Source organism: Pipra filicauda, unplaced genomic scaffold, assembly GCF_003945595.2.
Source record: "Pipra filicauda isolate LSUMZ 115617 unplaced genomic scaffold, ASM394559v2 scaffold68_size4259465_pilon, whole genome shotgun sequence".
Classification (NCBI taxonomy): domain Eukaryota; kingdom Metazoa; phylum Chordata; class Aves; order Passeriformes; family Pipridae; genus Pipra; species Pipra filicauda.
The window spans coordinates 2,506,188-2,528,663 of NW_024104853.1; the positions used below are offsets into that span (position 1 = coordinate 2,506,188).

The 22,476-nt window shown below is 39.7% G+C and overlaps 1 protein-coding gene across 2 annotated transcripts in view; it reads right to left on the reverse strand.

Moving 5' to 3' along the window:
- The window catches only part of SLC9A7 (solute carrier family 9 member A7), a 76,077-nt gene that overhangs the window by 11,928 nt on the left and 41,673 nt on the right, over window positions 1–22,476 (reverse strand). The window contains exons 11-16 of one of the 2 annotated variants that reach the window (XM_027726366.2): window positions 21,820–21,931; window positions 20,302–20,455; window positions 13,987–14,046; window positions 9,097–9,160; window positions 6,556–6,638; window positions 3,356–3,461 (exon numbers count right to left, since the gene is read on the reverse strand). In XM_027726366.2, the coding sequence (XP_027582167.2) occupies window positions 3,356–3,461; window positions 6,556–6,638; window positions 9,097–9,160; window positions 13,987–14,046; window positions 20,302–20,455; window positions 21,820–21,931 (579 nt within the window). The remainder of the gene's footprint in view (window positions 1–3,355; window positions 3,462–6,555; window positions 6,639–9,096; window positions 9,161–13,986; window positions 14,047–20,301; window positions 20,456–21,819; window positions 21,932–22,476) is intronic. The other variant, XM_027726367.2, reaches the window with a different exon arrangement.

The following is a 22,476-nucleotide window of genomic DNA, read 5'->3' on the forward strand; positions in this document are numbered from 1 at the left end:
CCAAGTTGTCATACTACAGATGATGCAAGAACTAAACTTTAAAAAAAAGTGTAGGAGTGTGTATAAGACAAAAAATACACCCTGAACAAAAAAAAAAAAAAACCAAAAAAACCAACCAAACAAGAAGCAGGAATGCTTCTTCCAACTGGGATAAATGACTAATGAGAGAAGAGAGAATTACTAAAAGTTTCAAAGAACATGTCAAAAGGAGAAGAAAAAAACTGACCTACATTAGTTTGGGATAAATTGGAATGCCCTGCCAACGGGTCATGCACTGAAGACAACAGCACCAGAAGAGAAAAATAGTGTTTAAAATTACAATTTTCAAAATTTCTCTCCTAACTGCAGCAACTTTTCATGTTTTTAAGTTCCAACTTGCAGTATGTCTGTGGCAAACACTTAATGGTGGGCCTAGTGGCACTGACTGAAAACAGTGGGAGAACATCAGCAAGGAATAGTAAAAACATCTCTGGAAAAAAATCCACTGTACCTCACCTCTGTGTGCTGACTCAGAGCCTGACATGTATGTCAGGCAAATTCAAGCCTAGAGGACACGATCTCATACTTAAAAATAAGTTGTGGGTGGACTACGTAATAGGATCATTTGACTTTCAGACTTTCAAACCCTCCTTCGGCATCTAGTTAAAAAGACATACTCCCACTCATGGAAATGAAAGTGAATTCTAAATACTGTTGTAATAAAGTCAGAGGAGAAAAAAAACCAAAACAATAAAAGCTGAAAACAATGCATCAATACACAATCCGTATAGCCACACAGGTGTCAGCTTTCTTCTCTATGTAGATGTCATAACTCAGACGTGCACCTGAACGAGATCCAGGATTTAATACTTGCTTTGGAAACATATTTTCCAGCTATATTATACTCTATTGAATATTTACAGACTTTTTTTTTGCTAAACTTAAAGTCTTCAGTCTTTAATTCTCACAGATGTACCATTCAATTTCCCTGGAAATACCTCACAAAGGCACAACTATTCCAAGCACTTTCTGTCCCCACAAAAACATGGCTCTCTCCATTGCTTCACCTGCACTTAAATAGAAAGGAAAAAAAATTCCATGGCTTTTTAGTCAGTAATAAAACGGCACAGCCAAGTCCTGTAGCTAACTCAGCCATGCAAAGAGACAAAAAGCAACAAAGCAATTGCAGGGTTCAGAAATCTTGAAAAGAAGCTAGAAAAAAACCCTCAAAATTAAATTCTTTCCTAAGACTAATTCACAATGCACTGAAATAGGAACAGAAGAGAGAATACAACTTGAAACTTCCACATTATACACCTTAACAAAGTATGCAACCTGGCAAGCATTTTTAATGAAGTTAACATTCCATGTGTGTTTGTCACAGAACCAATCCAACTAAAGAATAAGTTTCCACATGCAGCAGTAGCTAACAATGATGAGTAAAGAAAAAAAAGAGCCTAACTATGAGAGAAAACAAAAGGCAAAGGTTGCATGTTCATTCTGGTCAGATACTCAGTTACTGGACAATTACTCTCACAAGATCATATGTGGACAGACACACAGGCAACACACAAGTAGGTTAATTGGTCTGATGGATGCCTTCCAGCCTAGATCTGCTTTAAGACCTCCAGTGGCATTGCAAAGATGAGAACAAGGCCAATTTCTTGCATTACTAATAGCTCCAAATAGGCAACAGAAATTTCAAAGTTCTTTGAAACTTTTCTATCGGGTACAAGTAAGTTGCTAATAATACCCAGAAAGAAATGCAGGGAAGTATTTCAAAGTTGCAAGTGGAATTCATAACTGTCTAGGAAAGGATTAACAGCAAACTGGTGTAAGACTACTTCAACATAGCAGAGATATTAACATCCCAGAGAACCTGCAAATTAGAGATATTCCCACATAGTACTGTGGTTTTATTTACAAGTGGCTCATAAAAAAGTTGTAGATTTCAGAAGCACTGTACAGATAGCAATGACATGTATCAGGGTCCTGCAAGAGTAATATGAGAATGAAGCATTAATTATTGCAAGACATGGCTGTAAAGAAGAGAGTGACCTGCTAGACTGAGATAAGTAACTGCCTAGCGGTTCCTGAAATGTGATCTCAAATTTCACAGTGGAAACAATAGAGGGAAGCTCTACCAGATTTGTTTCTGGCGTGGGTATATGTGTCAGTGACTTCTCTAAGGAGACCTCAAAGCTTAGTGGTAACAGGGAAAGAACCTTGTGCAAAACTGTTGAGAAGGGAATACTTTGAAATGATTCACTGAACTGGGTTATTGACTAAGCCTGTGTCCTACTTACAGGGGCCAGGACCAGTTTATCACTATGGGGGTATAACCAAAACTGTGTATTCTACACTCTCTATGTTATTTCTGTTGGACTGTTAACAATGGATCATTTGCAGCAGCTGCCCAGGGCACACCTGACACCTCAGGCTACAAGCTGGGTGTTAAAGAACACTGCGAGGCAGGGGAGTGTTTCTTTTTCTTCATACCAATGACTCATCTGTGATAACTCCCCTATGGGGAGGCATTAGCACCTTCACACCCAGCTTGAGGGGTCATCTCTGCTAATGGGCCACAATGGACTGGCATAATAGGCAGCTGCAACACCTAGACATCAAAGATTCCAAAAATATCCCATGACACGCAGAGTTACATCACCCATTGGAAAACTCCCATGCTGAGGGAGGTACTGGGCATTCCCACCTGCACCTGAGCATATATAATCTTTAGGGTTTGGGACTTCTGGTACCACTCGTCAGATCCAGAGGAGGACCAGAACTCCAACAGGACTGCCACTGCCACTCTCGACAAGACTGCAATCATTACTTCAACAGAACTGCAACCATCATCCAGATTAACAGGTTTCCTTTCCTTTTACTTTGCCCCCAGGGGAACCACGTGGTGTTCAGCACAGGGGTTAACAAACACTGTTCTGTTCTTGTCCCAGGGTGTGGGGTTATACAACTGTCTTTGTGGGTTAAAACCAGTTTTCTCTGTATCGTTTGATTGATTCTAATCTTTTTAGGAAATTGTAACTCTGACTTGTAATCCCTCTTGAGCTGGATTCATTTCTCCCACCAGTTTAGTTTTAAACCAGCACAGCCTGTAATTTCCCAATATCTTTAAATGTTATTTTTTTAATGTAGTATCTGAAAAACAAGATCCTTTCTGGTTTCTACCAACAGAAGCTGTTGCCTTAGGGGAGAGAATCTTAAATCTTTTCTGCCTAGGACAAACCAGTACTTTCTTGCAGTATATCTATCAGATCAGCTGAAACCAGAAAATGCCTAAAAAGAAAAACACTGATTTGCTGAAGTTAAAAAAAATAATAAACAAAACACAGAAGTATTGAGTTGTTCTACTTACATCATAAACCTGGGGACTTGTCAGACAGCGGGCTATCAGGCCACACCAGCTGGGTAGAGTTGTGGTCAATGGAGGGCCACTGTGAGTGAGAATTGGCTTTAAATAACTTAAGTAGTTAAGGAAAACACACCAGTGCTCAACAACTACTATTGAAAATAAAAAGGCAAGCGTACATAAATGTGGTTTTGCCTTTAAACTTTGCTACTCAATAATTTTACATAAAACATCCCCAACATTTTCCCCTTTTTCCTTTCAAGTGCAGTTTCTTTACTCACACATCTTCCACAAGGACAACTTTCTTAAAAGTTTCACACAGTTCTGATTTTTCCAGCTTCTGAGTTCTCTAAAGTGTAAAAGAGCAAGTAAAGGTACAAGCATTTTAGTGTTAAAGGGTCCAAGACTGTTTGTGCTCTGAAGATGGAAGCATGGTGTCAAGGTTGCAAGCGAGAGGTAACAAGGTGTCATTCCTGTGTGGCTCAGTGTAGGGAAATAAAGAAATGCTGTTCATCCAACATCTTCAAAGCAATATAGCCAACTGATCTGCTAGCTGCTTACTGAGCCACAGAGATGCAACCAGTAAGGCTCAAAGACATTTCTGCAGTGCACATACACATACAGCACACAGTCTCAGAAAAGCAAAGGGAAAACTGTATGGCAAGAACCACATAACACAACATGGAAGGAAACAATACTACCTGGATTACATTGAGGGGACATGGGGGCAGGAAAGGAAGGTATCTTTACACCTCTTTTCATAGGTCTGCTCCCAGTTAAACCCATGTTTGTTCACATGAGTACTGCAGATTGATAATATACCTGAAAAAATGCTCAAAAGTCAAAAAATGTTTCCCTGTTACAAAGCAGCATGTTGATCTTAACTGGCACATGAGTCAGTCTAATTATTTTAAATGTAAATAAATATGTTGCAGGTGTTCCAGTTACTTTCCTCAGACTCTAAGCACAGAGAAAATCAAGTCCGTTTGTGAGTATAACAGTTTCTTTGATCCTCCCAACAGATCAACATACTTAGGGGACAGAGAGGGTTAAAAAGGGGCTGTTCTAGCAAAGAGCTATCTCTTCTCCTTAGCAGAGCCTGGCATAATGTCTTTGCCAGAGCAGAGTTATGTTTCCTCCTTCACTAACATTGCTGTTACACCCATTCCTGGAAAGAAACAAACTTGGCCCTTGCACTAACCTGCCAGCCTCTACGCTGCCCTGCGGCAGACAGGCCCGCAGCAACTCGGTCGTAAGAAAACAAACCCAGTAAAAGACATCTGGTACTTCATCAGAGTTGCAGTTTTCTTCGTGTTTTACAGTTGTGGGTGAACCCAGGGAACAGCCCATGACATTAAATGAACTCTGCATTCCACAGGAATGAAGTTGCCGCTTATCCATCTGTACAGAGCTCTGCAGGCAATAGCCAGCATTGGAGCACGCTGCCATCTCTTTCAAGTTAAGTTCCCTTGCAAAGAGGGAATTTTGAAATAATCTACCTTTCTACCTAGAAGCCAAGTGAATGTATCAGAAAAAATATTTTGACATTTAGTCATGAATACAGAGGTGGCAATGCTAAAGATCATTCTGTCTGTGCAATTTAAGCCCACCCAGACAATGTTTATCTGAATGCCTCCTTGCAACAGAAGGAGCTGACTTTTACTTCTAAGATACAGTTCTGCCTCTGGATGTCAGTTTCCTAGGCACAAACTTCACAGAAACCTTCCCTAAAGATTGCTAGTCATCACTGAAAAAAGTAAATGCACTAACAGCATTTTTTAAATTTCTGTGAAACAGGTAGTTAGGCTATAATTTTCTCCAGGCACTCCCCCTGCCCTTGCTGCAGCTGCTGGGGACTGCATTCGTGCTAGTGTCAGCTGAGGGAAGTCAGCCGGTGCTAACTAGCTTTCATCAGGCACATCCCTTTGTAAATTCAGGGGAAGAGGATGGTTCTGCTTCCTTAAAGACAAAACAGAAGCAGTCAGCCACAGCCAGATCCTTCCATGCTCTTAACACCAAAGTTTTATAGTTTGCGTTGTTTTCTTTTTAATAACAAAAATCGTCCTTGTTGCACTTTGATACTAGCCACTACAACTCAAAGGGTTAACTTGAAGTTACTAGCATTTATGTATACTTAAACTAGCAGTACACTTCCTTCCGGGCTTTGGCCCAATACTACTGCATCTGAAAGCCTTGCTCACAAGATTTTATCTGGAAGAGGCAAGTGCTATTAGGATCTCAACACACTACCAGGGCTTGCGTGGGTGGGAAAGCTTCATGCACAAGGCATGGAAGGAAACTACTATGCTCCAATCAGGCCAGCAGTCTCTCATCAACCAACGGCCAAGATCCCAATGAAAAGCCTCACTCCTCAGATTAAGGCCCTGTCACAGGTAATTTTGCATATTTAACTGATGAAGAAATTACTAGGAATCAAGAATTGAAATTTCTTTGTGTTTCTGGGTATAAGTGACTTGTCATGGCCACAAGATTGTCTTTGCCATTTTCCACTAAGTGAATGCAAGCTGTTAAGGAGGAGCATATGTATGACATATTGATTAAGAATCAGTTAAGAAGATTAAAAAAAAATACAGGTATGAAAGACAGGACAGCTACACAAAAATTGCTCAGAAGCCTAAACAAGGCTATCTAAATAGTACAATAATAGCTTCAGAAAGGCTCTACAGTACTATATACACACAGGGACACTCTGCTTTAACACCTATAGTAAGTTCTGGATATACTTAAGGAGATAAGCTGGATCTCATGTAGAACTTCCTCTTTAGAAATCAACCACAGATTTGGGACTTCATCACAAGAGCAGACAGCTCTGCAGAGCAATGAGTTGAGGCTTACACATCTACAACGAACTGGAAAACTAGTTTGTGCTCTGAGCATCAGTGAAGATGAGAACAGATTAATAAACAAATCAGAGGCCCTGAAATAGTTAATCGGCTGTCTAATTGATTAGGAAGGCACTTCAGCTCCTAGAACTGACTGGTTTCTGTCCTCCAGCAAGTGTCACATACATACTTTAGAGAAAGCAAAGGTCTGTCTGCTGAGCCGGTGAGTTCAGTCTTCAATTCTATGTCTTGAAACTGTCAAATACTTGAGAGAGTCAAACAAAGATCAAGCGCTTAAGGCTACACAAGGGAAAAGGTGAACATTTCATGCCTTGAAGGTAAGCTGTGTTTTCAAAAGGATACTTATGGTCAAAGCTATACCATAGCCTGAAGAGCCAAGCACTTTCCTGCTTTGTCCTGTTCCTTCTTGCAGAATCTGGGCCATCCTAAAAGATAAAAACATATTCAATTGTTTCAGACAGAAACAACTCCAAATGATACATTGCAACATTCCCTGTCCAAAAAAACCCAAATTATTTCAATACTGTACTTGGAATGCAGAAGAAAGCTATTTAGAGTCTTGCTTATACTGAGACTGTTACTTTCCCTAGAAAGACCAGAAATGACTGCAGAGAAGCAGGCTGTTTTCATTGCACTCAGGTTACCTCAACAAGCCCTCTCCCACAAAGTTTCCTGGAGCTTAAAACCTCTACACTCTTAGTGCAGTAATGGATAAAGAAGTAACTTCAAAACTGAAAAATAAACCTCATTGATATTCCAGAGTGTTTCCTATTTATTGCTTGGTTGGCTTCCTTAACTTTAGGTCTAGGTCTAACTCTAGGTTTTCTCTTTTCTTAAGCCTGTTGCTTCAAAGGAAACTAAATTACCATACCTGATAAACTCTCAGAAATCTGATGAAATATATCACATGTAAAAGAAACATGCTTAACAGGAAATGCATATAAAAATCACATTTGATGGAGGTCATGCCAATCTCAGAAATGCTAGATCAACCTTGAAAGGGCTAACTAACAGTGTTAAATATACTAGCTGTGCTGCAAGTCATCACACCAGCTGGTCTGCAGCTGCATTTGTTTTTTACTTTTTTTACTGTTTGGGGGTTTTTTGGGTGTTTTGCTTGTTGTTTTTGTTTCGTTGGTTGTTTGAGGGTTTTTTTGGCCAGAGGCCAGAGTTAAACACAATAAAACAGATGGATGCTTTGTATGAATCACCTTCCAAACTACTGGAAAACAGGACAGGACTGCCCTGTAAAAAAATCCACGATCCATGAGGAGTTAAAGCTTAGTACAAATTAATTCCCTCCCCTCCCCAAATGATATATTTTCTTTAACTGTGACATGCTGCTAATCTTGGCTTGGTGAAAGAAAGAGGAATCCAAAGGGAACTGACTAACAGACTCTATTAGGAATGCAATGTACATTTACAGAGGGGGAAAAAATGGGTAAGTTCTTTATGTCTACACAAGAAAAAAGCAAACAAGATATTTCCACAAAAGACACTGAATGAGAACAGAGTACCCATGCTCTGTTTCCTGGTAAAGCTATTCCTCAGTTACTGACAAACTCAGCCTGAACTGGCCAAAGCTGTCTTACCATGATACCACTTCCCAACCTTGGTTTTATGCAATAATTGTGGCCTTCATTGTAAAAGGTGGTTTGAGGCCTGGACTTCTGGTTGCTTGCAGATAGACATAAAACAAAATTCACCCTTTCTGGTAGCTAACTCCACCATTTCAGAATTTATTTTGTGTGCTAGACACAGGCTTCTACAAAGAACACAGACATGCCTAATGCAGTTTCTGCAATGAAAGAGATCTTGTTGAGCAGTAACTCTTACCTGTACAACACGTGAAGAAAGAAAAGTAAGGCAGGAGAAACCACTAAGAAAGCTAATTCCAAATAAGTGTGTCTTTCTGTGACCAGCCTGAATATCAGTATCGTACAACCTGAGGTTTACAAAGCAGAGTTCACACACTTGCTCCCTAAACAACCTCTGCATCCAAAGTCATCTGCCATTCAACTTCCTCTAGAAGGTTCCTACGTAAGCAACCAGTTGTGCTACTGAACAACAGCGTCAAACAGAACTCTGGGAGAATGCAAACTTGGGTCTAGACAGAGGAAACACCCAGTTAAGCCTTGGGAAATGTTGAGTTGTTTTGTTTTTTTCCAGATCCTTCACTCCTGCAAATTCACTCAGTTTACAGATGAGCAAACCAAAAATTTTCTGCTTTGAACAACATTCTTCCAATGATCTTGTTTGCCAATAGCATATTTCAGGGGAAAAAGTCAACTCTTGGATTGTTATTGATGCATAGAAGGCTTCACTAAAGATTCACAGAAAGAGTTGGCTGAATATAAATGGCAGTTTTCTAATGCTCCTTCTGCTTCATACAGGTGGTAGGTAGTACAGGCAGGATCCAGCTGGCTTGTGCTACAGCATACGAGAGCTGAGATCGGGTTAGCAAACTTCATCTTTGATTATAAGCAACTCCAAGGGCCAAAATTTGGCATCAGTTATTAACAGGAGCCTCTGGGTCAGAACTGGGAAGAACTATTTATGCAGCAGCATGCTAAAAAGCAAACATGTTGGGTAGGTGGGGGAAGCAGAAGAAAAGCACACTGTTAAACAGAGAGTATTAGTAGATTTGGGAAGGCTTGTATATGTATGTATATACATATACACAAAAATTTGAATACGACAGCCTTACACCCAATACCACAATGTTTTTCAGTGGGCACTACTTGAATATTATAAAGTGAAATCCGTTACTGATTTGCCAGCTAGAAGAGAAAGGTTTTATCCATGCATTCAACTTATGCAGTTCTCTATCATCTTAGATATAAAATAAGATCAGCCTAATAGAGAAGTTATGTAATTACTTACTCCTTGTAAGACTTGAAAGCTGTCATTAGTAGGTGGAGGATCCTGATCTGGGTCAACCCCAACCCTACAGAAACATTAGGAAAACAAAGCAAGTGGTGTTACTGAGAGTTGCAAATGCCGTAAATTGGGCAGAATGCATTTTAAAAGCACTTTAAGCACCCAGCAAAGCTGCATTCAGAGAGATTATGAGACTAGTTTGAAGAAGAGTTGTCCATTATTCCCCTGCAGTTACATAGCTATAAACAAACTTTTTTACTCAAGAAGCACCTGCCTATAGACAACAGCTTTAACTCCATCTTGGCATCAACTTTAACTGCTTGCCTTTGTTGCCAACTCTTTTAGGACACTAGAAAATACTATTTTTGGCTTAAAAGGTGGGTGACATCATCTTTAGTGGAGAACATCCCTCATGTCCAGCAGGAAGAAACCAGAAGCTAAGGATAAAGCCCAACTTAAATATTTGGCACAGCAAATAACTGCCAGATAAGCTTGAGAGTGGCTCAAATATATGACTTTAAAAAGTTTTAATACCCTGTAGGAAGCACCAAAAATACTATAAAATTAATTTATTAATTAATACTATTAAAAATACTTTATAAAGATTCACAAGCTTAATTTGCTGCAAGTTTCATTCATCTAACACAAAGCAGCCACAGTGGATTAACAAGGGGCCTGTAGTCCAGCCTCCCACCTGAGCGAGGCAGGGTTTGTGCAATGAGATGGTGGGTGATGACAGAATAATACATTAAGAAGAAGCTGTCTACTCACTTTTGCATAGCTAGCAAGCATCTTATTCCTGAACCCTCCTTTCACATAGGGCTCCTATCCAAGATGGGTATTTATCCTTGTAATTATGTTCAGGTTCTTCTGGTCTATTTTGAGGGTAGCTATTTGTTAAGATTGGACTTATCTAGTTTTAAATCCTATTCATGTCTTAATCTCTGTCATCTCTGAGAGAACCTAAACCTCCAATCTCAGATGTTAGATAAAATTTTCAGTTTCAAATGCTTTGTGTTTCAGTCCCACCACATTGCACAGTAAGTGTGGGAAAACTCACGAAATAGCCATTTCAGACAATAAGTTTTTGTTAACTTCTTCATGTCTTCTCTGTTAGAAGGGACTGAGCTGGTTTAGTGCAATTTCCTTGTTATTTAGACTATGTGTCAACTGTTTATAGCCACGGTGTTTATGCAACAGCCCTGAGGATCACCAGAAACCAACAGAACCTCGCTGGTAAGACCATACCCTTTGTGTGCCTCAGGGACACCATGCTTGCGTAAGGATGGATCAAACAAATAGAGAACATCCTTCAAATAGCTTCCAGGGCAGCATTTTCTAATAGAACAATAGAAGAAGGAAAGTAGGCATTGAACTAAAGTTTTAAGTCATCCTTGTGGATGCACAGCCAGTGGACTCACAGCCAGTTCAAGGTGTCATGTGACTTAATATAGTTCAGGGAAAATCCAGAAGGCCACCTTGCAGTAGCCTCATATAAAACTAGTGCTGACCCAGTCCTCTGCTTGGTGGTTTGGTTTGGTTTTTCTTCTGAGTCTCTTGTCTTTCCTCATCACTTCCTTTTTCCACATATAGTGTCATCTTGAACTTTAGGCACATTTAGCCTGGGAATCCATTGGCACTGACCAACCTCAGAACTGAAAAGCTTCATCAGTTTAAGGGAACACTGGATAGACAGATTAAGTACTGGATTGTAACACATGCTAAAATAAACCACCACACACAAGAGCTCTGAGAGGTTACAAGGGCTGAGATATTACTGCTTAGGCTATCACAACATAAGAAGGGTTTTCTGCAGACAGACTAGTTACCTAATGAAGCCTTATGCAGAAAGATGACAAGCAACATCAGGAAATCAACTCAATATGGCAATATATATACAAGATTACACATAAAAATAAAAGAAAAATAATTGTGGCTTTCTTAACTCCAGCTGCACATTGGGGAAGGTTTAATGTGTTATGCACAGCAACCAGACTCATGTGAATAGTGAGTTCAAGAAGCTTGTTCCAAAAGATGAACATAGCTTGCATTCCCTAAATAGTTTTTACTCCCTGGGCTACCCATTCACTTCACAGTACAAAAGAAAACGAAATAATTCAGTGTCTCAGCTTTTACTTGACTTACAAGGTCGTGGATTTGTTTTAAGGATTTTAACTGCCCTTAGGCAGGGAAAGGGGGCTTAATGAAGGACCAAAGCAAGACAAACATATATTCAGTGAAAAGTCATAGTACATCACAGGCCAGGTGTTTGGGTTCACTGTGGTGCTGAAGAGGAAAAGAGAGCTTTTCTATATTAAAACGGTAAAGTTTTAGAAAAAAACTCTCACTACAGATGTTTCTTTCAATATTGAAATAGTACATCCACATAAACTTGTAATTTAAAAACTTTTTTCAAAGTTATTCTTCAGGTGAATTTATACTTTTAATGCTTTTAATTCTATCCCACAAATCACTGTGTTTCTTTTTAATTTCACTTTCAAATTGTGTTCTTCAGTTCACAGACTAACAAAATAAATTTCCATTTTGAATTCTCACAACTATTTTTTGTATGCAGTGTCTTTTATCCTCTTCTCTAGCATGAACTGTACAGGCAGGTTTGTTTTTTTTAGCAAGTCTGCCTGTTTAAGTTTCAAGGGATATACACACTGGCATCACATTTTTTGCAGGCCCTGTCCCTAGATTTCTAAGATCTCATCTTTATCACCTAAAGCAAAACAATACCAAAATCAAGTCCAGTCTCTCCCAGCCTTCTTTACAGTGAAGCACAGAAAACATTTAGTTACTTCATCCTTACTTAACTACTTCCATAATTAAAAGTATGAGTGTAAAGGTGATGCAAATATGTCTTCAACATTGATTTTTTTCTGGTGATTAAAAGAAAAAATCCATCTCTCATCCTAAGGCACATTTAAAAAGCTTCCTATAATTTAAATGTGCTGTAAAGGGTAGTATCAGTTATCATTTATTATGTGGTTTTATAAATTAAGGAAAACTATTAATGGATGGATTTACACAATCTCCTCCCAAAGATTAAGGGCACAGAGAGGGTAGCCTTGCCAATGGCCATGGTGTTTTGCTCCAACCCCATAGCAGAAAGGCAGGTGAGGAAGTGCTCGTTGAAAACTTATAGAAGAGACCCAATCTGTGTGATGGGGACTGAAGGGCACCTCAGCTGTGGGACTGCCAAGGCCAAGGTAGTGCAGGTGCCAGCAAGGATCTTCATTTCCCCCCACCGCCTCTGAAAGCCCTTTGCAGCAGTCCTGTGTGGATTCCCCGAGGGTGTAAAATAGAAATTCAAACAAGTAACTCTTAAAAAGATTTCAGATGAAGAATATAAGCAGTCTTTTAGTTGTAACGACACATATACATCTCAAAACTGGTGAAAAATCCATTTCCCCCATTGGAATCACTTCGGTATCTGATAGATACCTTATTATTTCAGTGCAGATAGTTACTGGTAAATAAAATTCAGACACCTTTATTTCTGTCTTGGGAAATTCACTGGAACCTGTAGACATTAATATGCTACAGTAAAAATTAATCTACTTTCAGTATATTTCTTCACTCCACCCTAATGAAAACATTTTTTAAGGCACAAAAGGCTTTTCGTGCTTTAAGAGCTCTGTAACAGCAAAGGTACTAACCCTGAGCTCGCTCCTAATGACCAATACTAAAGCACCACATTTCTGCCCCTAACTGACTTGACCTTCTTGGTCCTTATCCTACAGCTACAACTCCAGCATCACACATTAGGGAAACAGTTACTTGGATTTGATCCCTCAAATGCTAAGCCTATGTACAATTCAGTAATTTAAACACTGTGACAGAAAGGGGTTGACACACAAAATGGAAACTAAATGGATGGAAATGGATAGCAAAAAAAAAAAAAAGACCACCGATAAAACTATTTGAAGTTCTCTACTACATCATTTTTAAATGGGTAGGACCATTTTTTTGATACTTCAGAAACCTTTGAAAGACCCTGCAACACACAGATGGCAAGTTACCAAAATACTAGGCTCTATTACATTCTAGCATATGTAATTACTGTGGCAACAGCCAAGAATGACTGTAATAGATATTCGTTCTCAGATTCTCGGTACAAGCTAACATACTGCATCTCTGGCAAATTTAGCAGTTTGCTGCAAACCTTCAAGTGTGACAAGATACATGACAAACTTACCATTACCCCATTCCAAAGAGCTTTCTTTACATAAATATTCTCTATATATTTATATGTATACGCATACATGTACATACAAATACACATCTTCCTACAGATGTCAATTAGAGATTTATCTAACTTTAAATTATCTCTCTAACCATGTATTAGTTAAAAAAAAAAAAAAAAGAAACCAGAATTCTAGTCTTCTCTGGTTGATATCTCCACTCTTATTAGCATCTTCCTATAAAGCAATGTGAAACTCTCAGTTTTTAAAATATATCCCCAAACAGGCTGGGCTAAATCATCTGTGAAGGCCCTTCCAGCCTGAAAAGTTGTATGAGATAATCTCATGGAATGCTTAAGAATATCCATGTGATTAAGGACCATAGGGTCACATCCATGATTTCTCAGCTTTCAACTCATCCAGGGCCAGAGATGCCAGTTTTACTTCATCAAATACCCTACACAACGTTAAAGTATGTGGTGTTTTGTGGTTTCATTTTTTTAAACTAAAGACAATGTGTGATCCACACTCACAGCTCAGAATAAGAGAACAGACTCATAACTGAGGAACATCTACAGCACTCTGCAGAAAAGAAGCAGCAGCAGCATGCCACAGTATAGAAAAAGAGCACACATTTAGTGTAACAAAGATGAAGAAAGCCAAGCACCAGGTTACTTTGGTATCAAGGAAGGCACGGTGTCACCTGAAATACAGCCAGCGGCTTTCACTCATCTCTTCCACCGATGGAACATGGTCACCAACTCTGGTACAGTACAAGAATGCAATGTGAGTAACAAAATGCTCATGAGATGTATGCTTTACAGAGCTCTTTAGCAAAACAAAGCAAACCAACAAAAAAACCCCAAAACCTACCCAATCAAATAAGACAAAACATACTTGAACAACAATGGCAGAGCAATAACAAAGTGACAAAACAAAAATTAACAGCAGCAAGTTATGATTGACATATCAAATAATATTCTTTCTTGTTTCAGATTCCAGATGGCAAAACACCATGATGGTAAAACACAATGGCAGACTACTTCCCCCAGAAAACTAGATTCAATAGCTCTCAACTGAGATGCTGCACAGAGACAGATCCCATCTAAGACAATTCCTACCACTTCAGACCTGCATATGGTCTGAAAGAGAAAGGGTCATCAGAAAAAGTATGGGAAGCTATGCATATATGAGAGGGGTCACCAATACTATCTAGTCTCAGAGCAGTCCAAACCAGCTGGTAATAAGCTCTAAATCACTCTTGGTTTAACTAAAAATTAACTAACAACTTTTAACATAATTAATCTCTAGTCATAGCAGAGTGTGTTTTTACTCCTTGCTTTGCCTTTCTCTATTGGGGCGGGGGACTTTAGGTACAAATGAAAGCATATTTGGGTTCTAGTATTTTCCACACAAGTTCCTTATCAGCTTGTGGGGCTTTTCCTCCCCGTCTCATCTCCCCCCATTTTTCCATGAAAGCATGCATCATGAACTTTGCTTATGTGAAATAAAAGCCTGTATGATCAGAAATCCACAGAGGCCTCACTTTACAAAAAGCACACCCTGATTGCAGGCTGACATCTTGACAAACCAAATATTTAAGGCTATAGCTTGTGATACGATGAGCATGTACTCATGTAATCCTTGAATGTCGAGGCAAATACCAGACTTTCAGTAGATTTATTTTGGATTCCAGGTTCAATAGCTCTTCTCTCATACCAACATACACTCCAGGTCAGAGCACTCTGCTCCAAAAGGCCAACTCTGAGATGGCTCCGTATGCACAGCAAAAACTAAAATTAAAAACTGCCCAATAACTTCCCTTCTACAACTTCTTTCTCTTTGCTGTATCTTTGCCAAGTTGGTATGCTAAAGTTTTTCCAGATGTCTGTAATAAATGCAGTGTTTTCAGAAAATTTTAGCTGATTTCAAAGAGTTCAGCTGTTTTTCAGAAGGTGACGTGACTGAGGAAGAAGAGAACTCCCATCACTATGTAAAAAAAAAAAAAAAATAAAACCCAATCACTAAAAAACCCTGGAATTAAGAAAAGTTGTTTCAGGTTGTTTGTAGGATGCCTTTGGGTATCTGTTTACTTCACCTAACCAAGACAATGACTCCTGAAACTGTCTCTTGGTATTTCTTGATCTAACCAAGATAATGACTCCTAAAACTTCTGTCTGAGGCTTGCCAGAGCTTTGCAGTTAACCCAAGTCCTACAGCATTTGGGCCTTCCCCACATTTTTTTCCTCTGGTGTGAATTGCTGTGTTTCAGCCCACAAGAATAAAGATGAGGAAACATCTCCCATGCTTAGTTCCAGACTTCCAGAGGAAAAGACAATCTCTTTCCTACAAAGGAAAAGGCTCAGAAGGGTGAGGCTGGAGGTTTGGAAGCTGCACTGCACTGCCATTAAAGGAGATTTAAGATTGATGATGAAAAACTAGAGATTGGGAAAGAAGCAGGAAGACTGGAAAAACAGTCCAGAATAAGAGATGGGCAAGGAAAAAGCTCACAACAGAGGGCAAGGGACAACACCCGTGCCTGTGAATCTACCTTTAAAAACAGCAGAGAGTGGCTAGAAGGCACTGAAGGATCTAAGTTATAGAATAATAGAAATAGGCTGCAAAACAGGAGGATGCAACTTCCTATCAGACATCTCCCACACCAGTCTGGAATATAGAATGAGGCTGGATCACAGCATCAACACTGAGGCATGGTATTTAAGAGATGCACATTTTATTGTTGATCCACTCTGGGAAAGATAAGAGTATAACCTGAGACTTCCACCAAGCTGACAGTTTTACCACTACCTCAGATAATTAGGTAGTTCACATAGTAACTGTGCAAGAGTTAGTGTTTCCAGATTTCTTTTTCAGTTTGCTCTTTTAAAGAAAAAAATAGAAAATAGAAATAAATTTAAATTTAAGAGCTTTAAATAGAAAGCTCTTAGAAATATTGGACATGCAAAGTCAGACATAAGGCAGTAAAATATCTAAGTTGACATTGTCTATACAAACTTTAGCTTTTATGGTAAGAAGATACCTAAAATATTTTAAATTGTAAGGTATAATGCTTTGAGACTGAGAAAAAAGATTGCTAAGTACAACTGAAATTATTTAATTAAAATAAACACTAACTTCCTCGTTTTCAGCAGATTATGAAGGAGAAGAAGGCATTAATCTATGTGTTGCTTCATTCAACATGAAAAAAACCAGTCATTAGCCTCTAATGAAAAATGGAAACCACACTGTTTTGCAATACAAATGCTAGGAGTTCCCTTTTCCCCCCATGACAGATGAGTGAAACAAGAAGTCAGCTATTTTTTAGAAAAGAGGGATTTTGCCAGTGGTTTTGGTTTACAGGGCTCTCAAGTTTGCTGAAACTGTTAAAGCTTCAGTCAGGAAATTGTTTCTGTCTTTAGGTCTCAAAGGATGAGACTATATTTTTAATATCAAAATCATGCTTTAGTTTCTAAGGAAAAAAAATCTACTACTAGGAAAGTATAACTGTTTACCACCCAAATGCTTGGGTACGTCTCAGTGATAGAGAGCCAAGAAATTCAAACACGACATCACGACCTTAATTCCAGTTTCTGGTGTTAATTTTTAATTTGCTCAGCATCAAGTGGCAGAAATCAAAAGCATCTGAAGATTCCATAAGTTTTTTACTAAGATTTTGCTGTCATGACCTCAGTTTTCTGAGCAGTTAAGCAGAAAACTGAAGTTTAGTCCCTGCTGCAAACCACAGGTCCTTTTCTTAGCTGTACATTAAAGCCTGATCAGTGGGCCCTGGGTATACTGGGCTTGTCCAAACACTTGAGACATTCAGAACAGCAAGAGGAGGCAGAGGATGTTTTTGCCTATTTCCTCCTTATGCTGCTTTTTACTTTAATAAAGCTTGATTTTCGTGTTAGCCTCTCTACCCCTTACCTGCTTTTAACGCTGCATATCATGGGAGAGAAGGGACAAACAGTAAGTAAAGAACAGAGCATGCATCCCAATTGCTACACAACTAGTGGTGTGGTCAGAAACATGTCCCTCTGCCTCAAAGCCACAGCAAAGCAATTCTGGATCCTTGTGTAGGTGTTGCATCTTGCATGCATGCAGCTGCTTCCCCATGAACATGGTGGTATCAAGCCAGGCTGAAAGTCTTGGCTGGAGTCGGCTCTCTGGTACTGTTTACTTAAATCAAGCAGGCACAAGCATAAATAAGACCCTTTGGTCTTGATGTCTGTCTCAGCTCCTCTGACTTGCCCAGTACAACAGATATGTGCCTGCCTTTCCCAGGGAAACAGCTCAGCCCATCCCAGTCCACAGGAACTCTTGAAGGGGCCACCCAGAAAACCCACTGACAAGCAGAACAGAACCACCTTTTGTCTTTTAATCTCTTTTCTGCTAAATAATTCTGTATGTGACCACTACTTATTTCCAGTTTCTGGCAATCTAACCTAATGGGCAAGTGCCAAGGCTCAGAAAGCATCCCAGTGACAAGTTACCTCCTGTGCAGCCGCAGGACTGCACCAGCACTACATACTGTGCTGCTGAGTGAGGCACTGGCAGAGCATCTTATCTTCATCTCCTCCTGTCTACCTCTTCTACTGGGTATAAAGGGATGGAAAAGAGAAAAGTAGCATAATTCTAAAATTCAGCTGGAAACTAATTTGTCCCTCTTTTAAATTTGAAGTGTCAGACAGGACTTCTTGTTTTCCAACAGGAAGGGTTCTAGCACAAAAGGTACTTCACCAGCACCAAGTTTCTAATGCTCGATCAGCTGTACACGGCCGCCACCTCCTGGCACAAAGCTGATTTCACGAAGCCCCTGAAAGTGCAGACTCCATCACTGGCGGGGCAGTGCCTATCGAGCCAGCTGTAGGTAGATCTGTGCAGTTCTCTAAAACGCTTCCTGCATAGAGCTCTCTTGTTATATACGTCATTGACTTCCCCTGTTAAGGGAAGGACAATTTATTTTCTGTCAACTATGACAAACAAATGACAATTGAAGTTACTGCTTATTAGCAAGGGTAGCTAAATCTCAAAAAAAGCCCCCTAAAAACCCCCACCAGACCCCAAACCTAAAGCTAACCACTCAAATCTATGGTTTGGTAAACTGCCTTTTGGCAGCTCAAGCTGCCAGCACTTATGATGAGGGCTGTTAGAGTAAGCTTTGTTTACCTGTTTGCATCTATGCTTATTAAAATGCTTTGGAATCAACTCAAGTGGAGATCAGACAAGGAATATCCTCACATCAGCCATCACAGAGGCTGCAGACTGATCCTGGCAGACGTTGCTCATGCACTGTAAGCAGACCACAAGCAGCACTCTTACCTGTGTACTGCTGGCCAGAACTCATCTCCTGCTCTTTATACCGCACACCCTGGAGAGTCCATGCACACTGACAGCTACACAGACACTGCAACTCCCCTCCTTCCTTATTAGTACAGTTGCTTCTTATATACCATCATCAGACAGATGCCTCCTGTTGTCAGAGGTGCCAAATGGAAGGCTGCACATGGCACCTATTCCAGGTACCTTTTTCGAAAGTCGTTACACAGCTCTCATGTGGGAAAACAAATCAGTCAGGCTGGGCTTAGAGGTATCATTAGGATGTGATATCTCACAATCATTAATGACACAACTGCACTGACACTGGGTGACCTCTAGAGAGCCTGACTACATAAAGTGTTGCTTCTTTCTGGTGCGCTAGCCAAGCATTTGGAACTCACATTTAAAGATATTTTTAAAGGACAGAAATGGATTAATTTGGCACCAAAAAAAAAAATAAAAAAAAAGCTGATTTCCCAATGTTTGCTGTCAGTCAGAGCTGATAATGCAAATCATGGCTGAAATGTCTGCGTCCAGCTAGAAGCATACTACTTTCTATGAGAACAGTTCACAAGCATTTCTGGGAGTCCTATCTGGTTTTTTTTTCTGACCTAGAAAGCACTTGCTACCTATTGCCACAAGCAGTTCACTGAAGTTTGCCAAATGCAGAACCAGTCCCTAAGAATGATTAGTTCTTCTAAAGACAGAAACTGGTTTGACATAGGATGTTTTTTCCTATCCTATACAAATTCTGGTTAGCAAAATTAGAAAGCAAGAAAAAGAAAACTTTCAAGTGCTAAAGAACACATATAGTTTACATATTAAAAAAATGCACTGAAGGGTTTATACGGCCTATATTATTTTAATTCCACTCTATTTATCTGTGCCTCCCCAACTGCCAAAAATTTCAGAATTACAATATATGTCGTCTTTAACAATGATTGATTCATGATTCTCTAGCACATCTGTCGATAAATATTCTCCAACATGAAAGTACTTGCAGCCCAAAAGTATTAAGTAATAACCAGGATTTGTAGTCAAACCTCCTTAATCATGCAACTTACCTTTTTCACAGATCTCCTCAAAACAGGAGGAAACACTCCCAGAAGACTAGCAGGATCCCATTTATCCCAGCTGCTTAGATAACATCAGGTTTGTTTGGATCATATTTAAAGAACATTCAGTTTAGCACCATCCACTTAGACATCAGGTTTGAACTTCACCATTTAAAGAACATTCAGTTTAGCACCATCCACTAAAGACTCCATTGAACTTAAAAACCATAATAGGGCCATTGCCAAGAGCCAAAAGACAGGGAACTGTCTTAGTATAACATGAAGAGAAGTTTATATGGGACTAGATTAATTCTTTCTTTCCAATATAGGGCTGCTTTATCAGGCAACACTATTCCATGGGCTGACAAGGACCTAGATAACCACTCAATACATCAGGCTTTAGGCTGAATCCCAGCAGCATCAGTACATTTTCTTCACCACCCTGCACAATCACCTTCCTCCATAAAATATCATGTTCTAAATACCTACACATATATATGTACCTAGATATTTATAGATATATCTAAAATATCATGTTCCAAACACCTCTAGCAAGCATCAAACAAGTTCTGCAGAACTATGCCAAATTAACACAGCTGCCTCTTGAAAACTAAAGTCTCCCCAGCACACAGTTGCATACCAACCTGATGTTCAGCCATGACAGCATGGGAGTTGTACCTCCACCGACAATCCACACAGTGAAAAAGACGATGAGGAGAGTTGTTGAGAACATCATTTGATGTGAGTAGGTAGCAGTATCTCGTATAGCCAGAGCAAATGCCATGGCTCCCCTGAGACCTATCGGAAAAAGTGAAATAACAGAGCTTAGAAGTGCAATTGTGCTTGTTGGTAACGCAGCAACTTCCCTTGCTCTATCCCTGCCACACAAGCATAAAGTGATAGACAGAAAGCACTGGGCTCCAGAAGGTTTTGATTTCCTCAGATTCCCTGATATACAGCATGATTTGCCCTCCCGGTTTTCTGTAACTTAGAGAATCCACAAAAGCTAAGAAAATGTGTAAATATTCCCAGAAACCACTGGAAAGGAACGCAGAAACAAACAAGTTGTGGACAACAGCAAAACATATTGTGGAAGTCAAGCAGCATCCTGAATACAGATAAAAATGCACAATTTCCCAGTTGAATTCATAATTGAATAGTGAATTCTTGATATGAAATTTTTATCACTGGAAAAATATTCTAGTTAATAACATGTTCACAGACAGACTACATGTTCCCCCTCTTCCATGCATCCCAGGGGAAACTTCACTAGCAAGAACAAGCCATGGCATTTGGCCATATGCAGACTTCTTATGTAGGGAAATCATGGAATGGTTATGGTTGGAAGGAACCTCTAGAGATCATCTGGTCCACCTCCCCTGGTCAAGCAACCCCTGCTCAACCTGCAGTAAGTTGCACAGGACCACATCTAGATGACTTTTGAATATCTCCATGGATGGAGATGCTACAAACTGGCTGGGCAACCTGTGCCAATGCTTGGACATAGTAAAAGGTGTTTCCTGATGTTCAGAGGGAACCTCTGTGCCATATGGGCACAGAGTTTGTGCCCATTACCTCTGTTCTGTCACTGGGCACCACTGGAAATAGCCTGGTTTTGTCCTCTTTACTCCCTCTTGTATGCAGAGGATTCTCTGGAACTTTTTGAGGATGAACATGTTTATACACACACTCCATAATTTGCTCTAGATGATAAACTTGAACAGTTGCCCGTGTGACGGAAATTGTAAGGGAGTTTAAGTCAAATACCTTTCTTTCTCCAACTAAGTGGGAGAGGGCATCCATAAATACACTTCTGTTTTCTCAGCAAGTGTCTGTTTCTGCTCAACATTTCATCTCAGCTAGAAATAACCTTCTAGAAGAGATACATCCCAACTCCCCCATCCCCTCAGATGCACTTCAAATGAAAATGCTCTATTCCCAACATAAGGTACCGTTTGCCACAAGCAAAAAGCATTTCAAGATGTCGCTCATCCCAGACATGATACACTTTCTGTAAAGGTTGAAAGATAAATGATGGCATGCTGCAACAATCAGTAAGCCTTCCATTTAGGATGAATGAAAGTGGATTATAAAAGGAGAAGGTATCACTATCAATTTCTCGTGAGTTAAAAATAAATCTTTTTGCATTACCAAGCTCTTACCTGAGAACATCATCATGTGCTGAAAGCTCCAGCTGATCTTATGCCTTCTGCCCAAATTCAACAAAAAGGAGAGAGGGTAGATGTGTGCAGCTCTTCCCAAAAAGATTGCAATCTGTTCACAGCTGAGGGTTAAGGATTTCTTTTTCCTGAGGCATGCACTCTTGGGTACCTGGCTTTAACCTGAAGCTTTTGGTTTTGTGAGAGGTTTAGATCATGATAGCAAGTGTTCTTGTTATATCTACATATCTAAAGCAGACTTTCACCAGTTATGTGAATACAGAACCCATTGCACAGAATACATATTTTAGCTAATATAGCCAAGTTTTTAAATGGAGAGCTGCCCTCCTCACAAAGGTAGAAAATCACTCAAGAGGCAAAAGAGGTTAAATGCAGTGGTAGAAAAAGATGTGGAAAACATAATAAAACATAATAAAAGATAAGCGGGTAGGAAAAGAAAGTAACAAATACTGAAAACAAAACCATGACCTGAGAGAACATGGAAGGCCACACCAAAGGTGAAAAATAGCAATGCTTAGTACACCAGACACAACTATTCTGTTCATGTCCTTATTCAATGTCTGTAGGGCTCTGGAGCATTTTTTCAGGTCAGAAAAATGGACACGAGGTGACACAGGAGAAAATTTGTTACTATTTCAG